This window comes from Aotus nancymaae, unplaced genomic scaffold (genome assembly GCF_030222135.1).
Source record: "Aotus nancymaae isolate 86718 unplaced genomic scaffold, 86718_ANA_hifiasm-v0.15.2.pri h1tg000010l, whole genome shotgun sequence".
Taxonomy (NCBI): Eukaryota; Metazoa; Chordata; class Mammalia; order Primates; family Aotidae; genus Aotus; species Aotus nancymaae.
This window is the reverse complement of record NW_026988421.1, coordinates 78,935,221-78,957,002: the sequence shown is the minus strand read 5'-3', so window position 1 is coordinate 78,957,002 and position 21,782 is coordinate 78,935,221. Positions and strand designations below refer to the sequence as shown.

At 38.3% G+C, this 21,782-nt stretch overlaps 1 protein-coding gene across 7 annotated transcripts in view; it reads right to left on the bottom strand.

Moving 5' to 3' along the window:
• Window positions 1-3,083: 3,083 nt before the first annotated feature.
• Window positions 3,084-21,782, bottom strand: part of SHLD2 (shieldin complex subunit 2) — an 89,404-nt gene continuing 70,705 nt past the window's right edge. For 2 of the 7 annotated variants that reach the window (XM_021672252.2, XM_021672251.2), the window contains exons 6-9: window positions 18,783-18,989; window positions 14,918-15,146; window positions 7,567-7,682; window positions 3,084-4,067 (exon numbers count right to left, since the gene is read on the bottom strand). In XM_021672252.2, coding sequence (XP_021527927.2) covers window positions 3,868-4,067; window positions 7,567-7,682; window positions 14,918-15,146; window positions 18,783-18,989 — 752 coding nt within the window. In that variant the 3' untranslated portion in view covers window positions 3,084-3,867. Of the gene's footprint in view, window positions 4,068-4,441; window positions 4,946-7,566; window positions 7,683-14,917; window positions 15,147-17,038; window positions 17,254-18,782; window positions 18,990-21,782 lie in introns of those variants that run through there. The other 5 variants (XR_010341842.1, XM_021672253.2, XM_064374418.1 and 2 more) reach the window with 5 other exon arrangements.

Sequence of the window (21,782 nt, the reverse complement as noted above, 5' to 3'; positions counted from 1 at the left end):
TCTCATCATTCAAAATAGCGACATTTTAATTTATTAAGACTTTCCATTACAATTATATACTTATTTTTATTCTCAAATCATATAGCCAGTATTTCTAATGCTGAACAAAACACTTCAGAGTATCAACAATACATATATCTGACTTTTATCTAGAATAGATATGTCTAATCAGTAAAAAGGCAAACAACCCAATAAAATAAATGTGCAAATGACTTGAGAGACACTTCACAAGTGAAGGTATACAAATGGCCAATGAGCACATGAAAAGTTGCCCATCATTAGTCATCAGCAAAAGAGAAACTAAAACCAGGAGATTCCACTTCATCGGCTCTAGAATAGCTACAGTGAAAATGACTTGACACCTCAAATGTTGGCAAGAAAGTAGAACAACTGGAAGCCTCGGTTTTGGCTGAGGAGAGTGTAAAATTGCACAACTTTGGAGCACTGTTTGGCAGATTCTTCTAAAGTTAAATATATACCTATCCAATAAACCAACAATCTCAATCCCAGCTATTTAAATCCCTGCCCCAACGAAAACATATGTCCACAACAAGACTTGTTTTAAAAATGTTTTTAGCAGCTTTATTCATAATAGCCCAAAACTGGAAAGAACCCAAATGACCTTCAACAGGAGAATGGATAATATATTCACACATTGATATATTACACGACAATAAAAAACAACAAACTACTGATTCACTAAACCTGAAAAACATTCTTAGGTTAAAAAGCCAGTCACAAAGGAATACATACTGTATGATCTCATTTACATGAAGTCCAAAAACAGATAAAAACAAGTTTCTATAGTGACAGAAATCAGAACAGTGGTTGGTCATCATGGTTGGAGACTGAAGTGGAGATGAAAGAAAATTATTATAGCACAACATGATGATTTATGATCATGAAAATAACAAAGTCCGCCATATTTGGAGTTGTGATTGTGTAGGGGAATGTCCTTATTCTGAAGAAATAGACACACACTGAGTATTTACATTTCATGATGTCTCCAAATTACTTTCAAATGCTTTGTTGAAGAAAAGGATAGAGAGTAAGTCACAAGAGAGAAAGCAAGTGTGCCAAAACAGTAACATTTGGTTAATGTAGATGAAAGGTACAAATGTGCCCATTATATTCTTCTTTCAACTTTTGCTCTGAAAAGTTTCAAAAGAAGTTGGGGAAGTTTCCATCCTCAAATAAAGATGCTGCTCACTAAGTAACAGCAGCTAATTAGGTAGCATTTATGTATTGTGATAATACCTGGGGTGTTCATATCCCCTTACTAAGTGGGGAGAAAGGTGAATGCCTCTAATGCTGTTAGAAAAAGGACACCTAGGCCAGGCATGGTGGCTCACGCCTGCAATCCCAGCACTTTGGGAGGCCGAGGCGGGCAGATCATGAGGTCAAGAGATCGAGACCATCCTGGCCAACAAGGTGAAACCCCATCTCTACTAAAAGTACAAAAAATTAGCTGGGCGTGGTGGTGCGTGCCTGTAGTCCCAGCTTCTCGGGAGGCTGAGGCAGGAGAATTGCTTGAAACCGGAAAACGGAAGTTTCAGTCAGCCAGGATCGCGCCACTGCACTCCAGCCTGGTGATAGAGTGAGACTCTGTCTCAAAAAAAAGAAAAGAAAAGAAAAGAAAAAGGACACCTTTGGGGAAATTAACCAACTAACAAGCACAAATCGTTCTCCAAAAATAGGAGAGCTGTCCCTGCAAGCTGAACTATCAGGAGATGAAGAATGAGGTCTTCCTAAAATGCCCACCCTGAGACTGCCAGATATGGGACTGCTGGATAGGTGACACTCTTTGGCTACCCCACTGAGTTTTATGAAAACATACAGAGTAGGTGAAAGACACTTAACTTGTCATCTCAGGTAAGGAATACACATATAGGAGGTGTCTTAGTTCATTCTGACTGCTATAACAAAATAACAGACTGGGCAATTTATAAGTAACAGAAACTTCTTGTTCACAGTTTGAAGGCTGGGATGACCAAGTTGCCAGCAGATTCAGCATCTGGTGAGGGCTTGATCTCTGCTTCAAAGAAGACACCTTCTGGCTGTATCTTCATGTGGCAGAAGGGGACAAAGAAGCTCCCTTGTAAGGGCACTGATCCCATTCACAATGGCAGAGCCCTTGTGACCTAATCACCTCCCAGATGCCCCACTTCTGAATGCCATCACGTTAGAGATTAGGTTTCAACACAAGAATTTTGGGGTGACACATTCAGACCATAGCAGGAGCAATGAGCTGATCCTGATCCCAATTAAATGCCCACAACTTCTGCAGGTAGCTCAGCTTCCTAAGGACTGAAGGAAATAGTTCCCAACCTAAATAAGGGCTCCTGGAAATATGTGTTAACTCATGAAATATATACCAACAACTGTGAAGAGATGTTGGTGTGACCTGCTGTCTCACTTGAAATGGTTTAAAGATTTCTTCCCAATAGGATGTGAAGAGCCATCTGTTCCCGGGGATTATGTCCTGGTTGAGGTAGGGGTTCAGTCCCCACTTGAGGACAAAGTAAGGCAGGGTGCACTTAAGAGAACAGCCCTCTTGGTTGGCCTATATTGACTGGGCAGATTTTATATTAGAATTCCAAATCTCTGCCTAGTGTGGATATAGTTGAGAGAGCACGGATTAGAAGGTGTCAACTACAGGCTCAAGTTTCATCACCCATTAGATGAATCATTAGAGTCAATGATTTTGTTTGAATTCTTCTCTCTAGATACAAAATGGAGTCAGTTCTTTCTCTACCCACCTTACTAGTTGCTAGAAAAAACCTTCGCAATCATTTGCTCTAATTCCCTTATCTTCCCCACAAAGAAATCATCAGTTTAAAGCCTTGTTATTACCTTTCCCCATCACAGAACCCTCTGAGGATTTGTTGAAAGCTATGGATCCCTCTCCACAGAAACATGCGTTTGTGTGTGTTTGCTCCCACAAAGGCATTTTTGCATATTATTTTTGAAAGAATCACAAAACTCCTGTGGTTCATTCTTAGGAAAGCCAAGTTAAAAACCAACAACAACAACAACCTCTGAACCAAAGGAATTTTTAAAAACATACACAGAGCAAAATAAGCTTGTTCATGTCATTATAAATTTAATTATTTCCAGGCAATATAATCCATTAACATTCAGTATACTCTAAAATTAGAGAATAAATACCACTCCATACTTCCTCATTAGTGACTACCATTTGACATGAGCTTCTCCCACAATCACAATGACAGAACAGATTGCTACATGTTTGCTGGTAAATACATTCAGTAAGGCACTCAAATCCTAGACACGAACTAACAACAGAATGCTTTTCCCTGCTTTAATGAATTGAAACATGATCGCATTTCCTTCATTTTCAATGCTTTTTAAAGACATGCTTGTCTTGAACTTGTTTAAACATAGGTTTATATAAACAAATTCATTATCATATATAGTTATAATCAAGGAAATGATTTCACATTGACAGTTTATTAGGTGGGGATAAGCGAAAGCACTGCAGCAGTTTCTGAGGGAATGTCTTCTGTGTGGTTCTCTGTTCGTACTTAGTACAATGCCTGGAACGTACCAGGGCTAAATACAGTGAACAAATGGGCAAACCTTTAATTCCCAGGGATCTGCCATATATTGCCTTGACTGGTAGATCACTTCTCCAGAAGAAAGGAAGAAACCAAAAAACAAAAACAATCTTTTTAAATCTCACAGGATTTTCTTAGAAAAAAGTTTTAATTTATATATTTAGTACAATTCTCTTTGTAAAATATATTTATTTAAAAATCCAAAGCAAAAGCCCTGCCATTCATTTATTTCAAAAGAAATCATTTCAGTACTTCTTCCTTAAAATGCCTGCAATTTCTTCCTCTGGCCTCAGAGAAGGGCATTGGCTCCATGCTTTACAATGTCAGGATAAAAATCCAGGAGGGAGAAATCTTGTTGTAATGGATAGCTGTTTTCATCTAACACAAAAAGGCTCTGAATCTTCAATATACAAGGTTCTGCGCTGACTGCCAACAAGGAGTGGAACAGGTCTGCCGCCACCATCCCATAGGTGATCTCTGAAGAAGGAACTGCAGAAGGTGAAAACACAGAGCCCTCAACATCACTGCTAGCTTGACAGGAGCACACACATTGAAGGGTTTCATTGTTTTTCTTGGTTCCCCAAGTCTCAAACCCATTTTAAATTTCTCTTTCTGGCCAGTAGCGGTGGCTTACACCTGTAATACCAACACTTCGGGAGGCTGAGGCAGCTGGATCACTTGAGGTCAGGAATTCAAGACATGCCTGGCCAACACAGTAAAACCCCGTCTCTACTAAAAATACAAAAATTAACCAGGAATGGTGGCACATGCCTGTAATTCCAGCTATTTGGGAGGCTGAGGCAGGAGAATCACTTGAACCCAGGAGGTGAAGGTTGCAGTGAGCTGAGATCATATCACTGCACTCCAGCCTGAGCAACAGAGCAAGACTGTCTCTAAATAAATAAATAAATAAGTAAACTACTTTTCCTACACCTTTCCTTTCTAGTTACAAGCTACTGAGGCACTCCAGAGTGACACCATGTGATTCCACTGACACGAGAAACAGGTCCAGATAACACACCATTCAGACCAACAGCAGTTCTGGTTATGGTACAGTATATCAAAAGAGTGTTCTTATCCAATCCACAGTTCTTATCACAGTTATTTATGCACATATTTATTTTTTATCTAAAAGAATCTTGAATTGGTCCTTTAAGAAATATTGAATCTCAATAATAAAAAAAATACTAAAAGTATAGGTAAATGTGTCATTTTATTTTGCATTTGTCTTATACTCTTCCTCTCACTTTTTTAGGACATCTTGAGGAAGGAGACCGAGACATCTGGGATCACCTCCCCACTTGACTTCCACACGGCATTTCAATAGAAGAAAAGGCTGACCAACTGGTGCCTCCTGAATCACCTTCCTGTAGATGGCAGGCTTGGTATTAGGGGAACTCTCCAGAAGACACTGTTTTTACTTAAACAAGATCAAACCCCCCACCCCACTCCTCCATCCGGAGACCATAACCTTTCCACATGTGATTCATAAAACTGTAAACCCGAAACACTTTCATATGTGATTTCTAAAACTGTAAACCCGAAATCTTTTCAAATGTGATTCCTAAAGCTGTAAATCCAAAACTCTTTTACTCGTGATTTCTAAGGCTGTAAACCTGAGATTCTTTCACGTGTAATATCTAGAGTGTAAGCCTATATAAAGGCAGGACCTTCCTTTGTTAGACAAGCTAGGTTTAGAAAAATCATTGCCCAGCTCCCGGCCATAATAATAAACCTCTTCCTTCCGATTCGGTGTTCGAGAGCTCTGTTTCTCATGGCCGCTCCTGCTACAATCTAATCAAGACATTTGGCAGGTTGTTCAATACCAGATTGGCAGGGCACCATCAACCATGCTCAGACCATACTAACTCCCTGACAAGTACCAGTCTTTCTTGGATGGGGGCTACAGAGTCCTGGAAGACCAATGACATATTTTGGGGGGTATGAGAATTCTCTACAATAACTTTTAAAGTTTGTATCTCCACTGTGATAAACTAAAAAATAACCAATATTAGTAATAATCTAGATGGTCTGATGACCACTTTATAACAATGACATTTTCACTTATGATCACAAGCTAATTAATGCCAAGAAATACAACTTCAATTGTCTCAAGAATGGACAAAACACTGAAGTATATGTGATATGAGAATAATGCTTCCCTAAGAGATAAAGACTACCTTATGCAAAAAAGAAGAGATAGCACTGAAAATATTTAAATAACATTCAGAAAAGGAATGAAAATAGCCAAATGAATAAAAATAAAATGGAGGGAAAAAAAGAAGAGAGGCTTCTAATTAGGATGTAGAAAACTAGAAAGAGTGTGGCTCCCACCTAAACAGTTACTAGAAAAAGCTGAATAAATATAAAATCATCATTTTCTTGAATATACATGAGAACCAAGGTTGTAAAATAGCCAAAAAGACTGAAACATGAGGAGACAGGTGCCTCCAGGGAGATGGAACAGGAGCACAGGTTCACTTGGGGCAGGCCTTGGGAAGAAGACAGGTACTCCATACAGGCAGGAAAGAAGAATGTGATTAATTTTTATTAATAAATTAATTGCAAAAAGTCAATGAATTGCCAGTGCCACCTGCATCTGCATCCTCACAGGCTCTTCCACATGGTACTTCTCACCTCCACCAGGTGTTCACAAACTGGGGGCAGGGCAAGACATCAGAGAAAGCTTACAACTACAAAACAGAAGACATCATCCTGCCTCCCCTTTAAGGAACAAAAGCCTTCAACTGCTGGAGGAAGGACACCAAATCCTGTTGCCTCAGGGTACAGGTGAGGAACCAATACAGATGGGGAAAGAAAAAAGAAAAAAAAAATCCCTCTATCCTCAGGGAGGGTTAGAAAACCACCCTGGGTCAAACCATTAGTGGTCCCCTACTGCTGCGTCAGGGCCAGAACCACAGAAGACCCACCAAAGACACAAGGCAGAGCTCAGCTGACACCGCCACGTAAGGGACAGGGCTACCGAAAAAACACCATATACAAGATCCTGTATAAGATTGGGGCTGGACCAGAGTCAAAAAGGAACAATCCTGCTCCCTCCCACAAGGTTAGGATGCACCAAATAACAACCAACAAAAGCTCGTGCAACTTGGGGAGGTGCAAGAACATGGAGAGAAACTTTCTGAGGCCCAGGTGCAGAGTGAAGGGCTAAGCTGATGGTGGAGCAGTAATCCTGGGGAACCACTTCCCACTATAAGCACAAGATAATACTAGAAGAACTTGAAACCAGTTATGACCTGAAGGTAACCAGAGAAACAACAAAACCTAAATCCAACTCAACATATGACAAGACTGACCACCCTGCTCACCCCTCACCTCCAGTAAAGGACCAGAAGAGGCATGCCTGTTTCCAGGTACGAATACAATTTACTTCAGTTTGTACTGTTCTATATAATATGTGCAATGTTCAGCATGCAAGCAAAAATTACTAGACACCCCCCACTTAAATAAAAAACAAGAAAAACAATCCACTATTAAAAGATAAAGCAATTATAGAACCAGATTAGCTCATCAGGTTAGAGGATCTGAGGCTAATGAGAACAGGAATGGAGTTTGAATACCTGACAAATAGATTACCTTTGCTTTGTTCTTAGCCACTGACGACTAAGACATCATGGCTGAAGATCCTGCAAATCCATTCCACTGACAGTGAACTATCTTCATATATATTGTGTCATATATTCACTTACTTCACTCTTGTAAAACTGGAGTTAAGTAAACTAGTTTTTATTTACCAATTGGAAATGTAGGTTAAGAAGAAATTAGGTCCCTCCCACTATTCATGTACTAACAGGTGTAAAGCAAATCAACCTTTTAACTTACATAGGCTTATATTTCACTGAAGCTAAATTATCCTTCTGCTTTTATATGGACAGAAAAACTCTTAAAGTACAGTGCTCTTTCTGTTCCGATATACCATTTATACTCCTGAATAAAACAATCTCTTGATGGCACACTGATATATTACCTATCACTCTGTTGAGGCAGTCTGCAGAAATGTTGAGAAGAATCTTCTCTATCAGCTGTGATCCTACACGGATGCAAACATCATGACTTCCATCAACTACAGTCATTAAGGCTGGCCTACAAAAGAGTAAACAACATACAATCTTCAAAAAGATTTTTTTTTTTTTTAAATTTTTTGTTTTTTTAAAGACGGGGTTTCACCATGTTGGTCAGGCTGGTCTTGAACTCCCGACCTCAGGTGATCTGCCCACTTTGGCCTCCAAAGTGCCTGGATTACAGGCGTGAGCCACTGCGCCCGGCCTAAAAAGATTTTCAAATAAAAGAAATGCTTAAATGAAAAATAATTTCAAAAAGCACTTCATTTTTATGCAGGATTAATTTCAATTCCTAAAACAACTCTAGGATGTTCTGTGACATCCTAGAAACAAAAAAGGGTTTTTTCCCCAAGAGTTTCAAATGATAAATTAATACATTTTATTTATTCTATATCCATTTTTAAATTTCAGATACTAATATAAAAATGTGTTAAACTAGGCCAGGCGTGGTGGCTCATGCCTGTAATCCCAGCACTTTGGGAGGCTGAGGCGGGCAGATCACAAGGTCAAGAGATCGAGACCATTCTGGCCAACATGGTGAAACCCCGTCTCTACTAAAAATATAAAACTTAGCTGGGCGTGGTGGCACACACCTGTAGTCCCAGCTACTCGGGAAGCTGAGGCAAGAGAATTGCTTGAACCCAGCAGGCGGAGGTTGCAGTGAGCCGAGTTCATCGCGCCACTGCACTCCAGCCTGGTGCCTGGCAATGGAGCGAGACTCTGTCTCAAAAAAAATAAAATATATATACATATATATATATATATATATATATGTATATATAACTGTTTTATAAATTTTTTTAGAAATAAAAATAATAATAAACATCACATATTTCACAATCACAATTTCAAGTTATTTTTTTCTACTGGATTCTTTCCTATCAGAAATAAACTGTTTTGCATATCAATAAACAGGGAACCAGATTAACCACTTTCAGTGCATCCTACATCTTAATGCTATGTGGCTGATAAAAAGAAGGAAGAAGATTTACAAATGCTATTAGGGAAGAAGCAACAGGATAGATTCTAAGGAATAATAATATGAACAATATTTTTCTGTCTATATGTTTCTAAAGAAAAGAATACACACGTGCTGGGATGGGCATAAGAAATCACTGGCAGGACATACAAAAAACCTTCTCACCAGCATGGAAGTAGCTCTGGTGGGAGAGGGTTGGATGGTGAAGGAGACTTTTGCTCATCGTTTTGTAACTTCCTATGCAGTATGCATTTTAACTATGGCATGTGGTACTATTTTAGAACTACATTAATTTTTTTTTCTTTTTTTTTTTTTTCTTTTTTCTTTTCTTTCTTTGAGATGGAGTCTTGCTCTTGTCGCCCAGGCTAGAGTACAGTGGTGCAATCTTGGCTCACTGCAACCTCTGCCTCCCAGGTTCAAGCGATTCTCCTGCCTCATCTTACCGAGTAGCTGGGATGATAGGTGCCTGCCACAATGCCCAGCTAATTTTTGTATTTTTAGAAGAGACAGGGTTTCACTATGTTGGCTAGGCTGGTCTCAAATTCCTGACCTCAGGTGATCCGCCCACCTCAGCCTCCCAAAGTGCTGGGATTACAGCCATGAGTCACCATGCCCAGCCAGAACTACATTAACTTTTTAAAAATAAATTGAGAGGCCAGGCGCGGTGGCTCAAGCCTGTAATCCCAGCACTTTGGGAGGCCGAGGCGGGTGGATCACGAGGTCAAGAGATCGAGACCATCCTGGTCAACATGGTGAAACCCCGTCTCTACTAATACAAAAAAATTAGCTGGGCATGGTGGTGCATGCCTGTAATCCCAGCTACTCAGGAGGCTGAGGCAGGAGAATTGCCTGAACCCAGGAGGCGGAGGTTGTGGTGAGCCGAGATGGCACCATTGCACTCCAGCCTGGGTAACAAGAGCGAAACTCCGTCTCTAAATAAATAAATAAATAAATAAAAGAAAAATAAATTGAGAACAGAAGTCAGAAACAGGCCCATTAGCAGGGAAATTTAGCGTAACAGAGCTAAAACATAACTACTGATTTTCCCCCGAAAAACCTGCTTCCCCCTTTATGCACACAAAGACTCTATGTCCCTTCCTCTTTTCACTCTACACTCCTGCCTCAGCCTCTCTCTCCCTCCATTATTTATTTCAACAAATACAAACTGAGTATCTATCATGGACTGTGGTAAGCTCTGGGTATTTACTAATGAACAAGACAAATCTGGTTCCTTCATTCAAGGAACATAAAACTGTAGTGAAATAGGAAGAAAATAAGCAGGTGTGGTGGCTCATGCCTGGAATCCCAGTGCTTTGGGATGCCAAGGTGAGGAGGGCTGCTTGAGGCCAGGAGTTTGAGACAAGCCTTGGCAACGTAGTGAGACCTCATCTCTACAAAAAAGAAAAGGAAAAAGAAAGAAAATAAGCTTTTCAACAGTGGTGCCAAGATAACTAAACAGGGATGGAACAGTCTTTTCAAAAATTCATGCTGGGACAACAGATACCACATGCAAAAGAATAAAATTAGACCCCTTCCTTATCCCATACACAAAAAATAGAAAATAAACCTAAATTTAAGAGCTAAAGCTACTAAACTCTTAGAAGAAAATATGGGAGCAAATCTCCACAACTTTGGCTTAGAAATGACACCTTTCTTAGATATGACCCAAAAGCACATGCAACAAAAAGAAAAACAGAATAAGAAGTACTGACAAGGATATGGAGAAATTATAATCCTCAGATTACTGGTGAGAATGTAAAATTGTGCAGCAATTTTGGAAAACAGTCTGGCAGTTCCTCAAAAGGTTAAACAGACAGTTACCATATGACCCAGCAATTCCACCACTCTTAGATATATAACCAAGAGAAATGAACATACATATCCACACAAAAACTTATAAACAAATGTTCACAGGAGCATCATTCATAAAGCCAAAGAGTAGGAACAACCCGATTCTCCATCAACTGATGAATGGAGCAATAAAATGTGGTATATGCATACAATGCAATATTATTTTGCAATGAAAAGGAATGAAGTACTGATACATGCTACAACATGGATGGACCTTGAAAACATCATGCTAAGTGAAGCCAGTCACAAAAAATCACATATCATTTATGTAAAATGTCTAGAACAGACACATCTATGGAGACAGAAAACTGATTTGTAGTTGCCATGGGTTGAAGGGCATGGGGAATGGAGAGTGACTGCTAATGAGTATGAGGCTTTGTACAGGCCTGGGTGATGAAAATGTCCTAACTGGTTGTGGTGACAGCTACACAGCCCTGGGAATATATTAAAGCCATTGAATTGTATATTTCAGAAGATTAATTTGATGGTATATGAATTTTACTTCAGTAAAAATGCTTTTTGGAAAAGACAGTATGCAACAAATTACAATAAGCACACCCAGGCTACTATAAGAGAAAATAAAGGAGGGTGGCTAGGAAAGGCCTCTCTGATAAAGTAGAATTTAATCTAAGACATGAAGAAACCAGCCTTGTGGAGTCAGACAGAGGGAAGAAATTTGAGAACATCCTAAGGATAAAAATCAAAATGTCTAAAGAACTGAAAGAAGGCCATGTGGCTGGAGCGCCAGGTGACGGAGAGTGGCAGCACATGAGACTGCAGAGGCAATAAGCGTAAGGAGATGAGTAATGGATGAAGCAAGGGGTAATCACACTGCCAGTGGGTGGAGAATGAAGGAGAGGATGCAAGACCAGGAGGAGCCCCACCAAGAGACTGCTGGTGTGCTGGTTTTCACAAGAGGCAATAGTGACTTAGATAAGGCCAGAGTGGCTGGGCGTGGTGGCTCACACCTGTAATCCCAGTACTTTGGGAGGCCAATACAGGTGGATCACATGAGGTCAGTGTTCAAGACCAGCCTGACCAACCCAGAGAAACCCCGTCTCTACTAAAAATACAAAATTAGCAAAGAATATGATGCCTGAAGGAGAAAACCAGGGTGAAGACATAAGTACAAACACGGAAACAGCTGTGATCATCCAGGCAGAATGTACAGAAAGAATAAGAGGAAGGACAAAGACGAGGACTCAGGATTGACTCAGCATTTAAAGAGGGGGTAGAAGAGGCTTAGAAGGACAGGCCTGAGAGACAGGTTAAAAAGCCAGGAGGAGGTTGTTTCAAGAAGGAGGAAGTGGCCTGGCATGCTGACTAAGTTAAGTGGGGAAAGAAGTACCCATGCCTCAGGCAACATCAAATGTGTCAGTAACTTCGACAAAAGCAGCTTCTGCAGCATGGTGGGAGTAGAATGGAATAACTTAAGTGAACCTGGAAACATAAAAGGGGAGAGAGAATATATTTACAACTCTTCAACAAAGTTTGGCTGGGTATAAAACAGAATTAAAAAATGAAGGGATATGAGGGTAATGTAATGTGAGTGGATGATTTTGGTTTTTAATATGAGAAGTATGGGAGTGTGTTTATAGGCTGGTAAGAATAATCCATTAGGAGAGGTAATAACTGAAGATTAAGAAAGAAAAACAAAACAGGGTGCAGAAACCAAGGAAGAGTTCAATCACCACAAATAACTCCATAAACCTGGCCCAGACTTCTCTTGCAAATTGCATTTCTGTACATCTAACCACTTTCCAACTTGTTATCTCTCAGCAACTCAAGCTCAATAGGATTAGGTTACTCATTTTAATAAATAATCTTACTGTTCACCCAATTGTTAGTAATATGTAATGTACCTCTGGCTCCCTCTTTACCTACCACTCTATCACTACATCTTACCAACACTATTTTCCAACCATTCTCAAATCTGTTCACTTCTTTCCATTCCCACCACTTCCTCTCTAGTCAAGCTACCATCATCTCTCCTCCAAAATCAGGCAACAGCCTCTTACCTCTTCTCTGCACTAGCTTCGTTTTAATCCACCCTCCAATGTGCAGCTAAACTCACTTCTGATGAAGAGAATTTGGTGGAAGTAATGCCACATGACTTCTGAGGCTAGATAACAAAAAGTTTGGCTTCCACCTGGAAGTCTCTTTCTTGCCTTTCCTGCTCTGGGGAAATAAGCTGCCACTTTGTGAGAACATTCAGGCAGCCTGTGGAGACACCCAAGTGAAGAGGTACTCAACTTGCTAGCCATATGAATGAACCACTTTGGAAATGAATCCTCCAACTCCCAAGTCAAGTCTTCAAATGACTGCAGTCCCAGCCTACACCTTGACTACAACCACTCGAGAGACCCAAACATTTCCTAGTGCTGCCTAAATAGGAGGCTTAACTGTGGTTTGACCTGCTGGGTTTTTTTTTTCCTTTTTCTAGAACAGAAAAATAAATGTATTTCTGGTGTTCCAAAAATGTAAATTTGAATATCCTGTAGAAACATTGTTAAAAATGGTATCTGAGTTCTAGGATAGCTTTAAGAACAGGAACTGTGCTATCTACATGTTCATTTAACAAATGTCTGTGGCCTCGTATGTGACTCCAACACAGTATCTAATGTTGTTGCTTCCATTGGAAAATCAGCCCCAATGTACAACCAATGTAAAATATGATCAACTCACTCACAGTTTGGGACTGTTATGCCACACAAATGTTCATTAAGTGTTTCTTAAATAGACTACCAAGCTTCTTGGGCACAATAAGTCTACTTAGATCAACCAGTATGACAGCCACAGTAAATGTATGATATGTGAACATATGGATTCCTAATAAATATTTGAGCCTTAGAAAAATAATCAATGAGAATTTTCTCTTATTCAGTCTGCTGACTGATATATGTAGATGCCTTTGGAGTCACATACTTGGTTTATGAAGGGAGTTTGTTAATTTCAATATTTTCAAGGAAGCCACATAATCTGGACTCTAAACCTAACAACTTAAAGGCTTTTAAATAAACATGACCAATCAACATTCTAGCAAGACAACAAACTAGCACTACATCGTTCACGTGGTATAGTTTAGGAAGAGATCTTACATATCTCATACTAGTTATGCCATAATCAGGTGATACTGATCTGTGAAGTCCTTCTCTTGAACAGTCATTTTGTAAAGTAAAGATTCAAAGGCCCTCCTACCAATAAGGAATAGTATTGAGCAACATTTGTGTCCAATAAATGCTTATATTGAATAGAAACATTTGGAATGATATAAATAAGTTACCTATACATACTTTTGAGGGGACTTAACTATTAATAAATCAATGTTTGTTACATGTCATACATTTTTTGTTTTGATTCTGAGGTAGGTCTCACTCTGTTGCCTAGGCTGGAGTGCAGTAGTACAAACATCGCTCACTGTTAACAATTCATCTCCTGGGCTCAAATGATCCTCCTGCTTCAGCCTCCCAAGTAACTGGGATTACAGGCCTATGTCACCATGCCCAGCTTTCTTTTTTTGGTAGAGATGGGGTTTTCCTATGTTTACCAGGCTGGTCTTAAACCCCTGGGTTCAAGCAATCTGCTCACTCCAGTTTCCCAAAATGCTGGGATTACAGATGTGAGCCACCACACCCAGCCTACCATGCATCTGAATTCAATTTTCTTTTCCACAAAAGCAACTTTCACAGTAATAGCAAAATTCATTCACTTATTTATAACAAATATAATCTCTGTAAAAGGAAATAAGGTTTACAAATTAAGCTTCTATAACTGTTCTTCAAGTATGCCATGATAACGTGTGGAATATACCTGCATTTAGTTTTTAGATCCTATGGTATTTAGAAATAATCAGAAGGAGCATAAAATGCTGAGCACTATTTTGTAAACACATGTAATTTGTAAGGTAAAAAGAAAAATATTATCTGAGCTTCTGACTACCTACTATTCAAAAAACAATGTGTTTTTCACTGAGCTGGTTAGCAGTTTTACTATACAATGTTTATTTGCTATCTTTAATTTCTAAGGTAAAGGTGGAAAACAGGTTAAATGTCTTATTAGCTTCCACAACAACTCAGGGGTGAGATCATATGATACTTTTAGTCTTTAAATTCTAATTATATGTTAAGGTGGGAAAATGAGTTATTTATGAGCCATTTAGAACTTGGTTAAAAAGTAAACCATGGAAAACGTTTCTTCAGTACAGCTGTTTAAAGACAATAAAATCTCCAGATTACTGCTTTAAGAAATTCCTGTAACGATTCCTGGGAAATTTTTGCTTCCATAAATAGCTATGACACGGGGAAAATTTTATTTTCTTCGACTAGTTCTAGTTAATCATTTTTAGAAAGAGTAAGAGTTTACAGAACTAATTTTTCCAGATCTATAATCATTATTTTCCATCAAATTGGCTTGCTTAGTTGCCTTACCTATAGTACATTTTCTTCATAGTAAATGGCAAGCAGCTAAAACATTGTTTGTAGATCTTGTTCTCATCTGTTTCTAGTTCCAATCCACATTTTGCACAGCCAGTATACACGATGTTGGGAAGAGAAGAGAAAATACTCTTCAGAGAACTGTGAGCATTTAGAGCTATCTTCTGAGCTGCTGTAATAGGAAATGCCAGCTCTGAAATCTGGGCTTTAATTAGAACCACTCCTATAAAAAACAAACAGATATATTTTAAATTATTGGGCCAAAATTATAACTTTAATTTACAAACATGGCTAGTTTTAGAGTTGATTTACAGTCACCTATAGTAAACAGATAGACTGAGGTCCTGTTCTTGGTCTTCTTTACTATTTTCCCAGAATCTAAGGGCAGGGGGGCCTGGCTACAACTGAGAGCAGGTTTACTTGGCTAATTTGGCTGAACATGTGGGTGTTTCCTTCCTCCCCATCCTCTGGAATGTTGCAAAATAAGTTCAATAACTCCTTTAGAAAAAATCCCTTCGAATACTTGAAACTAGCTAACATGCCCTCTCTCCTTGTCCTGTCTTCTGTCTTTTTAATTGATCATAGTCAAAAGCCAAATAGGAGGTAAGTTTTTCTTCTTCTCTCTACCTAAAAATATCAATAGCTTGTCCTCTTTTAAACTTTTTTCCAACTTCCCACTCATCATCATCTACATACTCTGGGTATGGTTTATAGACACATGAGCACTGAAAGTTCTCATTTATTATTCGTTTCTCAGGTGACTCATGAGAAACCTCAAGCATATTCATTCACTACTGATGGCTCATCCACTCACAGGTAAAGAAATACCAAACATTATTTCTCCTAGACATTATTTTTTCCTAATTTACTTTTGTCTTACTGTGTACTGGTGAGGTCTATGAGTTTTTCTGAGCATTATTCTCCCTTTCTCTCCATAGTCAGTTTAAAGGCTTCTTTAAGCATTAAGCCTTCAAATTTGTTCTTCTTCGTCATCCTCTTAGAAGTAAGAACACTCCAGGTCAAGAACTAATCACTCTGGTTTTCTATTGTTTTCTGGTTATCTCTTTCAGAGTCCAGTTAATAATGAGTCTCTTGTTCTTAACTTCTTCCATTTGCTTTAGTCTTTCAATGCCCAAAGATGGTATCATCATCACATATGTATCACATATCCCTACATGAGTTAGCAGGAGTGGGTAACAATCGAATATGTAACAAACTGTAGAAGATTCAATACCACATCTTTCCAAAGACATGTTGAATCACCAAAAAATTATTTTTTGTTTTTTTTTGTTTTGATACAGTGTCTCACTCTGTCGTGGAGGCTGGAGTACAGTAGTGCAATCTTGACTGCAGCCTCAACCTCCCTGGGCTCAAGCGATCCTCCCACCTCAGCTTTCTGAGTTGAACTACAGGCACAAGCCACCACACCTGTCTAATTTTTATATTTTTTGTAGAGATACGGATTTGCCATGTTGCCCAGGCTGACCTCCAACTCATGGGCTCAAGTCATCCACTCTTCTTGGCCTCCCAGAGTGCTGGGATTACAGGCTTGAGCCAATGTGTCTGGCCTAAAAAATTATTTTTTAAAAAAAATTCAATTTTTATTTTTTAAAAATTAAAAAAAATTTTTAGAAAAATTTTTTTAAAAATTCAATTTTTTATTCAGAGGGTACATGTGCAGGTTTGTTACATGGGTATATCGTTGCCCAAGTAGAGTCTCCTGTAGTAAGCAGCGTACTCAAGAGTTTTTCTACCCTTGCTCTCCTCCCTACACTCAAAACATCCTTTTTTTTTTGAGACAGAGTCTCACTGTGTCATCCAGGCTGGAATGCAGTGGCACAATCTCAGCTCACTGCAACTTCCACCTCCTGGGTTCAAGTGATTTTCCTGCCTCAGCCTCCCAAGTGGCTGTGACTACAGGCACCCACCATCACACCGGGCTAATAGAGACAGGGTTTCACCACATTGGCCAGGGTCTCAAACTCCTGACCCCAAATGATCCACCCACCTCAGCCTCCCAAAGTGAGCCATCTCACCCAGCCTCAAAAATTCTTAATAATTCAATAATTTTAAAAGAATGTTCACATAATCCTATCATTTTATAAATTTACACACCTCTTGAATTAAAAGGTCATGCTGAATGTGGAGTCTGCTTTCAAGGGGGTCACTCCCGCTGAGCACTGAAATTCTGCTGGTGGTAAGATGAGGCACTGGGTAAGCATCTTCATTTCTTTACGAGGAGTCAGGCCTAGCTTCATCCCCCTCTGTTGAGCAAGCAGACTCTCCTAGGAAATGCTCCCATGCTGATATCTCTTTCTCCTTTTATTTAACTATAAAATAGGTTAGGAAAAAAGTTGCTTCTATTTTCATATTCTCTCTCCATTTTTGCCTTAAAAACACATACACTATGACAGAAACTATGAATTCAGCCCTTATAGCTGAACATAGTTCAGAGAATGAACTAGGCTAAAAGAGAATGAAAAAGGCTAAATGGGCCTCTGTGAACAAAGCCTCTGAAGGACTGATTTTAACAGCACAGTTTTGGCATGGCTTCTCAATGAGGAGCACACCTCCAGGATTTCCAAGAACACACACAATTCCTGGACGCGTGCTCAAACAAATGGGGACATATCCTCAGAACCTTTCATCATCAGCGTGGTGGCTGCCTATTTTGTTGTTGTTCATGATGTTATTTCTAAACCTAATTCTAGGACCTCAATCCCAGCAGATAACTGTTTTGTATAAGCAGTAAATAACAAAGTTGACTTCTGCATGGGGCGAAACTAAACATCTCTGCAAAGTAATGTTGCCCCTCAACTGTGTCTGGCATTCCTTCCTGTGGTGACCACCTCTATATGTCTGTGGAGTTTGAGGAGCAGAGCACTGCAGGGACACATAAATATAAAACTAGCTTGGGAACTTACATGATGCTATAACATTACCCGAAATTTTACCAGTTAATATAAATCTAGAGTCTTTTACAGCCATAAGCAACTTCAATTTTTGAAAGTGGTATGAAAATTTATAGTATAAAAGCTTATAAATTCTCTATCATCTGTGTTTATCTTCCAGAAATATTTTTACTTTAAATTATCTGCTAGTATTAGTAAATGTTTCAATGTAGAACTAGGAATAAGGAGTTCTCTGAGAATGAAATCTGTATTCAATTAAAGGTTGGGTTGAGAGGTGTTACCTTTGTTTTCTACCTGTATTCTCCTTAGTGTGGTTTTATGATATAACAATGCTAACCTGTAATCATATATTGGAAAACATATATACATACATAGGTGAATTAACCCAACTAGTAAAATTTTAATCTGGCATTTGGCCAAGATAATGTAAGGAACTGAATTTACATTCCCACTTGTGATATAATAAAAAATAAGTATTTGTTCTTTGTCCCTGGTTCCTGGCACACAGTTCCTAAAACTCTAGTTATTTGCAAATATTTGTATTTACTTTTATATAGAATTATATACATTTTTACTTTTGCTTATATTAAAACTAACAGTGGGCTGGGTGTGGTGGCTTATGCCTGTAATCCCAGCACTTTGGAAGGCCAAGGCAAGAGGATCACTTGAGTCCAGGAGTTTGAGATCAGACTCTGCAACATAGGGAGACTCTGTCTCTACAAAAAAAAAAAAATAGCTGGGTGTGTAGCATGCACTGATGGTATGCACTAGATTTCCCTTCTCTCCCCAGCTACTCAAAAGGCTGAGGTGGGAGAATCACTTAAACCTGGGAGGTGGAGGCTGCAGTGAGCCGTGTTCACACCACTGGATTCCAGCCTGGGCAACAGAGCAAGACCCTGTCTCAAAAGAAATAAAAATGGCAAAATTTATGCATATAAAGATCTTACCTGAACACTTATCCTCTAGGTGGGTTGCTAAGTCTGATATCTTCACAAAGGAGGGTGCACTTTTTTGAAATTTTGCTTTAAATGTAATTGCCCTTTTATCATCATCAAACAAGCACTCACAGGATGACCAAGGTGTTGTATGCAATTCTAGGTTTTCTAGTGCGTAATTGCGCTGAACAAAAAGATATTTAAATTCCCAAATATAACCTTAAACAAAAACAATAAAAACAAAAGTCACCAAAAAGGAAAAAGTCTTGGCTTAGTATCAGATTAAATAGATTGATCTGATTAAGTCAGTTGAATATTAAATAATCTTTTATCACCAAAGAATTTGGGTATAAAAAGACAAAATATGAATGGTGCATTAAGACAATATAAGGATGATAGAGATTTTTTTTTTTTTTTGAGATGGAGTCTCGTTCTATCACCCAAGAGTGCAGTGGCGCAATTTTGGCTCACTGCAACCCCCGCCTCCCAGGTTCAAGCGATTCTCCTGGCTTAGCCTCCTGAGTAGCTGGGATTACAGGCACATGCCACCACTCTCGGCTAATTTTTGTATTTTTGGTAGAGATGGGGTTTTTGATTTGCCCAACTCGGCCTCCCAAAGTGCTGGAATTACAGGCATGAGCCACCACACCTAGCCGCTAAAGATAATTTTAATAAAATATTTTCTGAAGATTCCTTGCCCTCCTGAATGTTCATCATTTATCATAACTGACTGCTTTACAGAGTAGCAAATTCTCATGTATGTTTCTATAGGTAGAGTTTTGATTTGTCTTGTCAAAGAAAGGACATTGAAATGAACCCAAGAATAATAGTTCACTCATATTTCAATATCTTAGTTATGTTACTTAGACAACTTTTCTAGAACAAAAAGCATTTAGACACAATAGCACCTATTTTTAACTCTCAGTAACAATTCTAATTTTTAAAGCCACGGTACCACAGACCTTGCCCAATAATCATATTCTGTATTAGTAAACTCAATTTTAAAATTATAATAAAACAAAAGAGGGTTTCTTTCACTGGAATTTTTTTTTTTTTTTTTTTGGTGGGAAATTATAAAACATGTCAGTAAATCTTAAAGACAGAGCATCACTAGCTAGAACTAAAGCATATATTCCAAGTTATTGCTTAAAATCAATCAATAAAATAGCTTTCTTTTCTTATTACAGAATACATGCTTAGAAAAGTAAGCTAACAGAAGCCAAGTAAATAAACGTATAGCAGCCATAATCTCAACACCCTAAACATCCTAATTAATAATCTCAACACCCTAAATAAACATTTTAGCGGACAACCAGTTGTTTAGGATTTTATTTATTGAGATTGACTTAATATGTCAAATATAGTTTTATATGTGTGTATTATTCTACATTGCTTTTAAATATTACATAATATGCCATTTGTCCAGACACACCAAAATCTTAAAAATTACTACAATAAGTCTCTATTTTGAGGGACTCTGGTTGTTATTTTTCACTATTATACATGATACCATGATGAATCCATTTTTAGTTACATCTTTATAATAGTTATGATAAATTCCCAGAGCTATAATTATTGAATGAAAGTACCCCTCAATTTTTTCATATCAATTGTCAGTTATCCACAAGAAAGGTTCTGTCAATTTGCATTTCCAATAGTTGATGACAGCAGCAATTTTCCCATATCTTCTCTATCAATTTCTTAAAAGAAAAATCATCTATCATTATTACTTTGTGTGTTTTCAGTTACTTGTAAGAACAATGTTTCCATATATTTAATGGCCCTTTTTTTTTTTTTTTTTGAGACGGAGTTTTGCTCTTGTTGCCCAGGTTGAGTGCAGTGGCTTGATCTTGGCTCACTGCAACCTCTGCCTCCCAGGTTTAAGCAATTCTCCAGCCTCAGCCTCCTGAGTAGCTGGGATTACAGGCATGCACCACCACGCCCAGCTAATTTTGTATTTTTAGTAGAGATGGGGATTCTCCATGTTGGTCAGGCTGATCTTGACTTCCCAACATGAGGCGATCTGCCCACCTTAGCCTCCCAAAGGGTTAAGACTACAGGCGTGAGCCACCACGCCTGGCCCTAATGGCTATTTTTATTTCTTCTTTAGGGACTTGCCTGCTCATACCCTTTCCCCATTTATCTCTATACGTATATGTTTTTTGCTTACTGCATTATTTTCTGACAATGGAATTTTCTTTCTTTTTTTTTTTTTGGTTGCCTTTCAATTCTGTATATGGTAGTTTATAAGTATAATAGTTGTTGTTGCTGCATTTTATGTAACCTACCAACCTTTGTGTTACAAATAAGTTTGCCTATATTTTCTTCTACTATTCACTGTTTAATTATTTTTATATTTGAATCTTTAATGCATCTGAAATTCATTTTGGCACAAACATAAAGTATAAATTTAATTCTATTTTTTCTCAAATTGTTAGCTACATTTTCCAAATATTATTCTTTTATTTTAAAAAGCAAACGGTTTTCATTTTATTTTTAATTATAAAATAAATATATTTATTGTAAAATATTTAAACAGTAAAAGAAAAGGGAGGTAACAGTGAAACAAGACTGACCACGTTTTAATAAGCTGGCTAATAGGTACTTAAGTTCATTATGCTTAGTATTCTCTCTACTTTTGTATATGCTTGAAGGCTTTATCATAAAAGTTTTTAAAAGTAAATGCAGATGCTCACATACACATAAAATTCAAACTAAAGGTATAAAGAAAAAAGGCTGGGTGCAGTGGCACGTGCCTGTAATCCCAACACTTTGGCAGTCCGAGGTGGGCACATCACCTGAGGTTGGGGGTTCAAACCAGCCTGAGCAACATGGAGAAACCCCATCTCTTTCTTCTACATACAGAAATAACCACTGCTACCATCTGGTATAGATATATATTTCCAGATTTTTAAATGTACATACATAGTTACAGATACATTTTTATTAAAATGAGATCCTATTATACATATAGGGTTTTCTTGAAAATTTTTATTAACTTATATAAACATA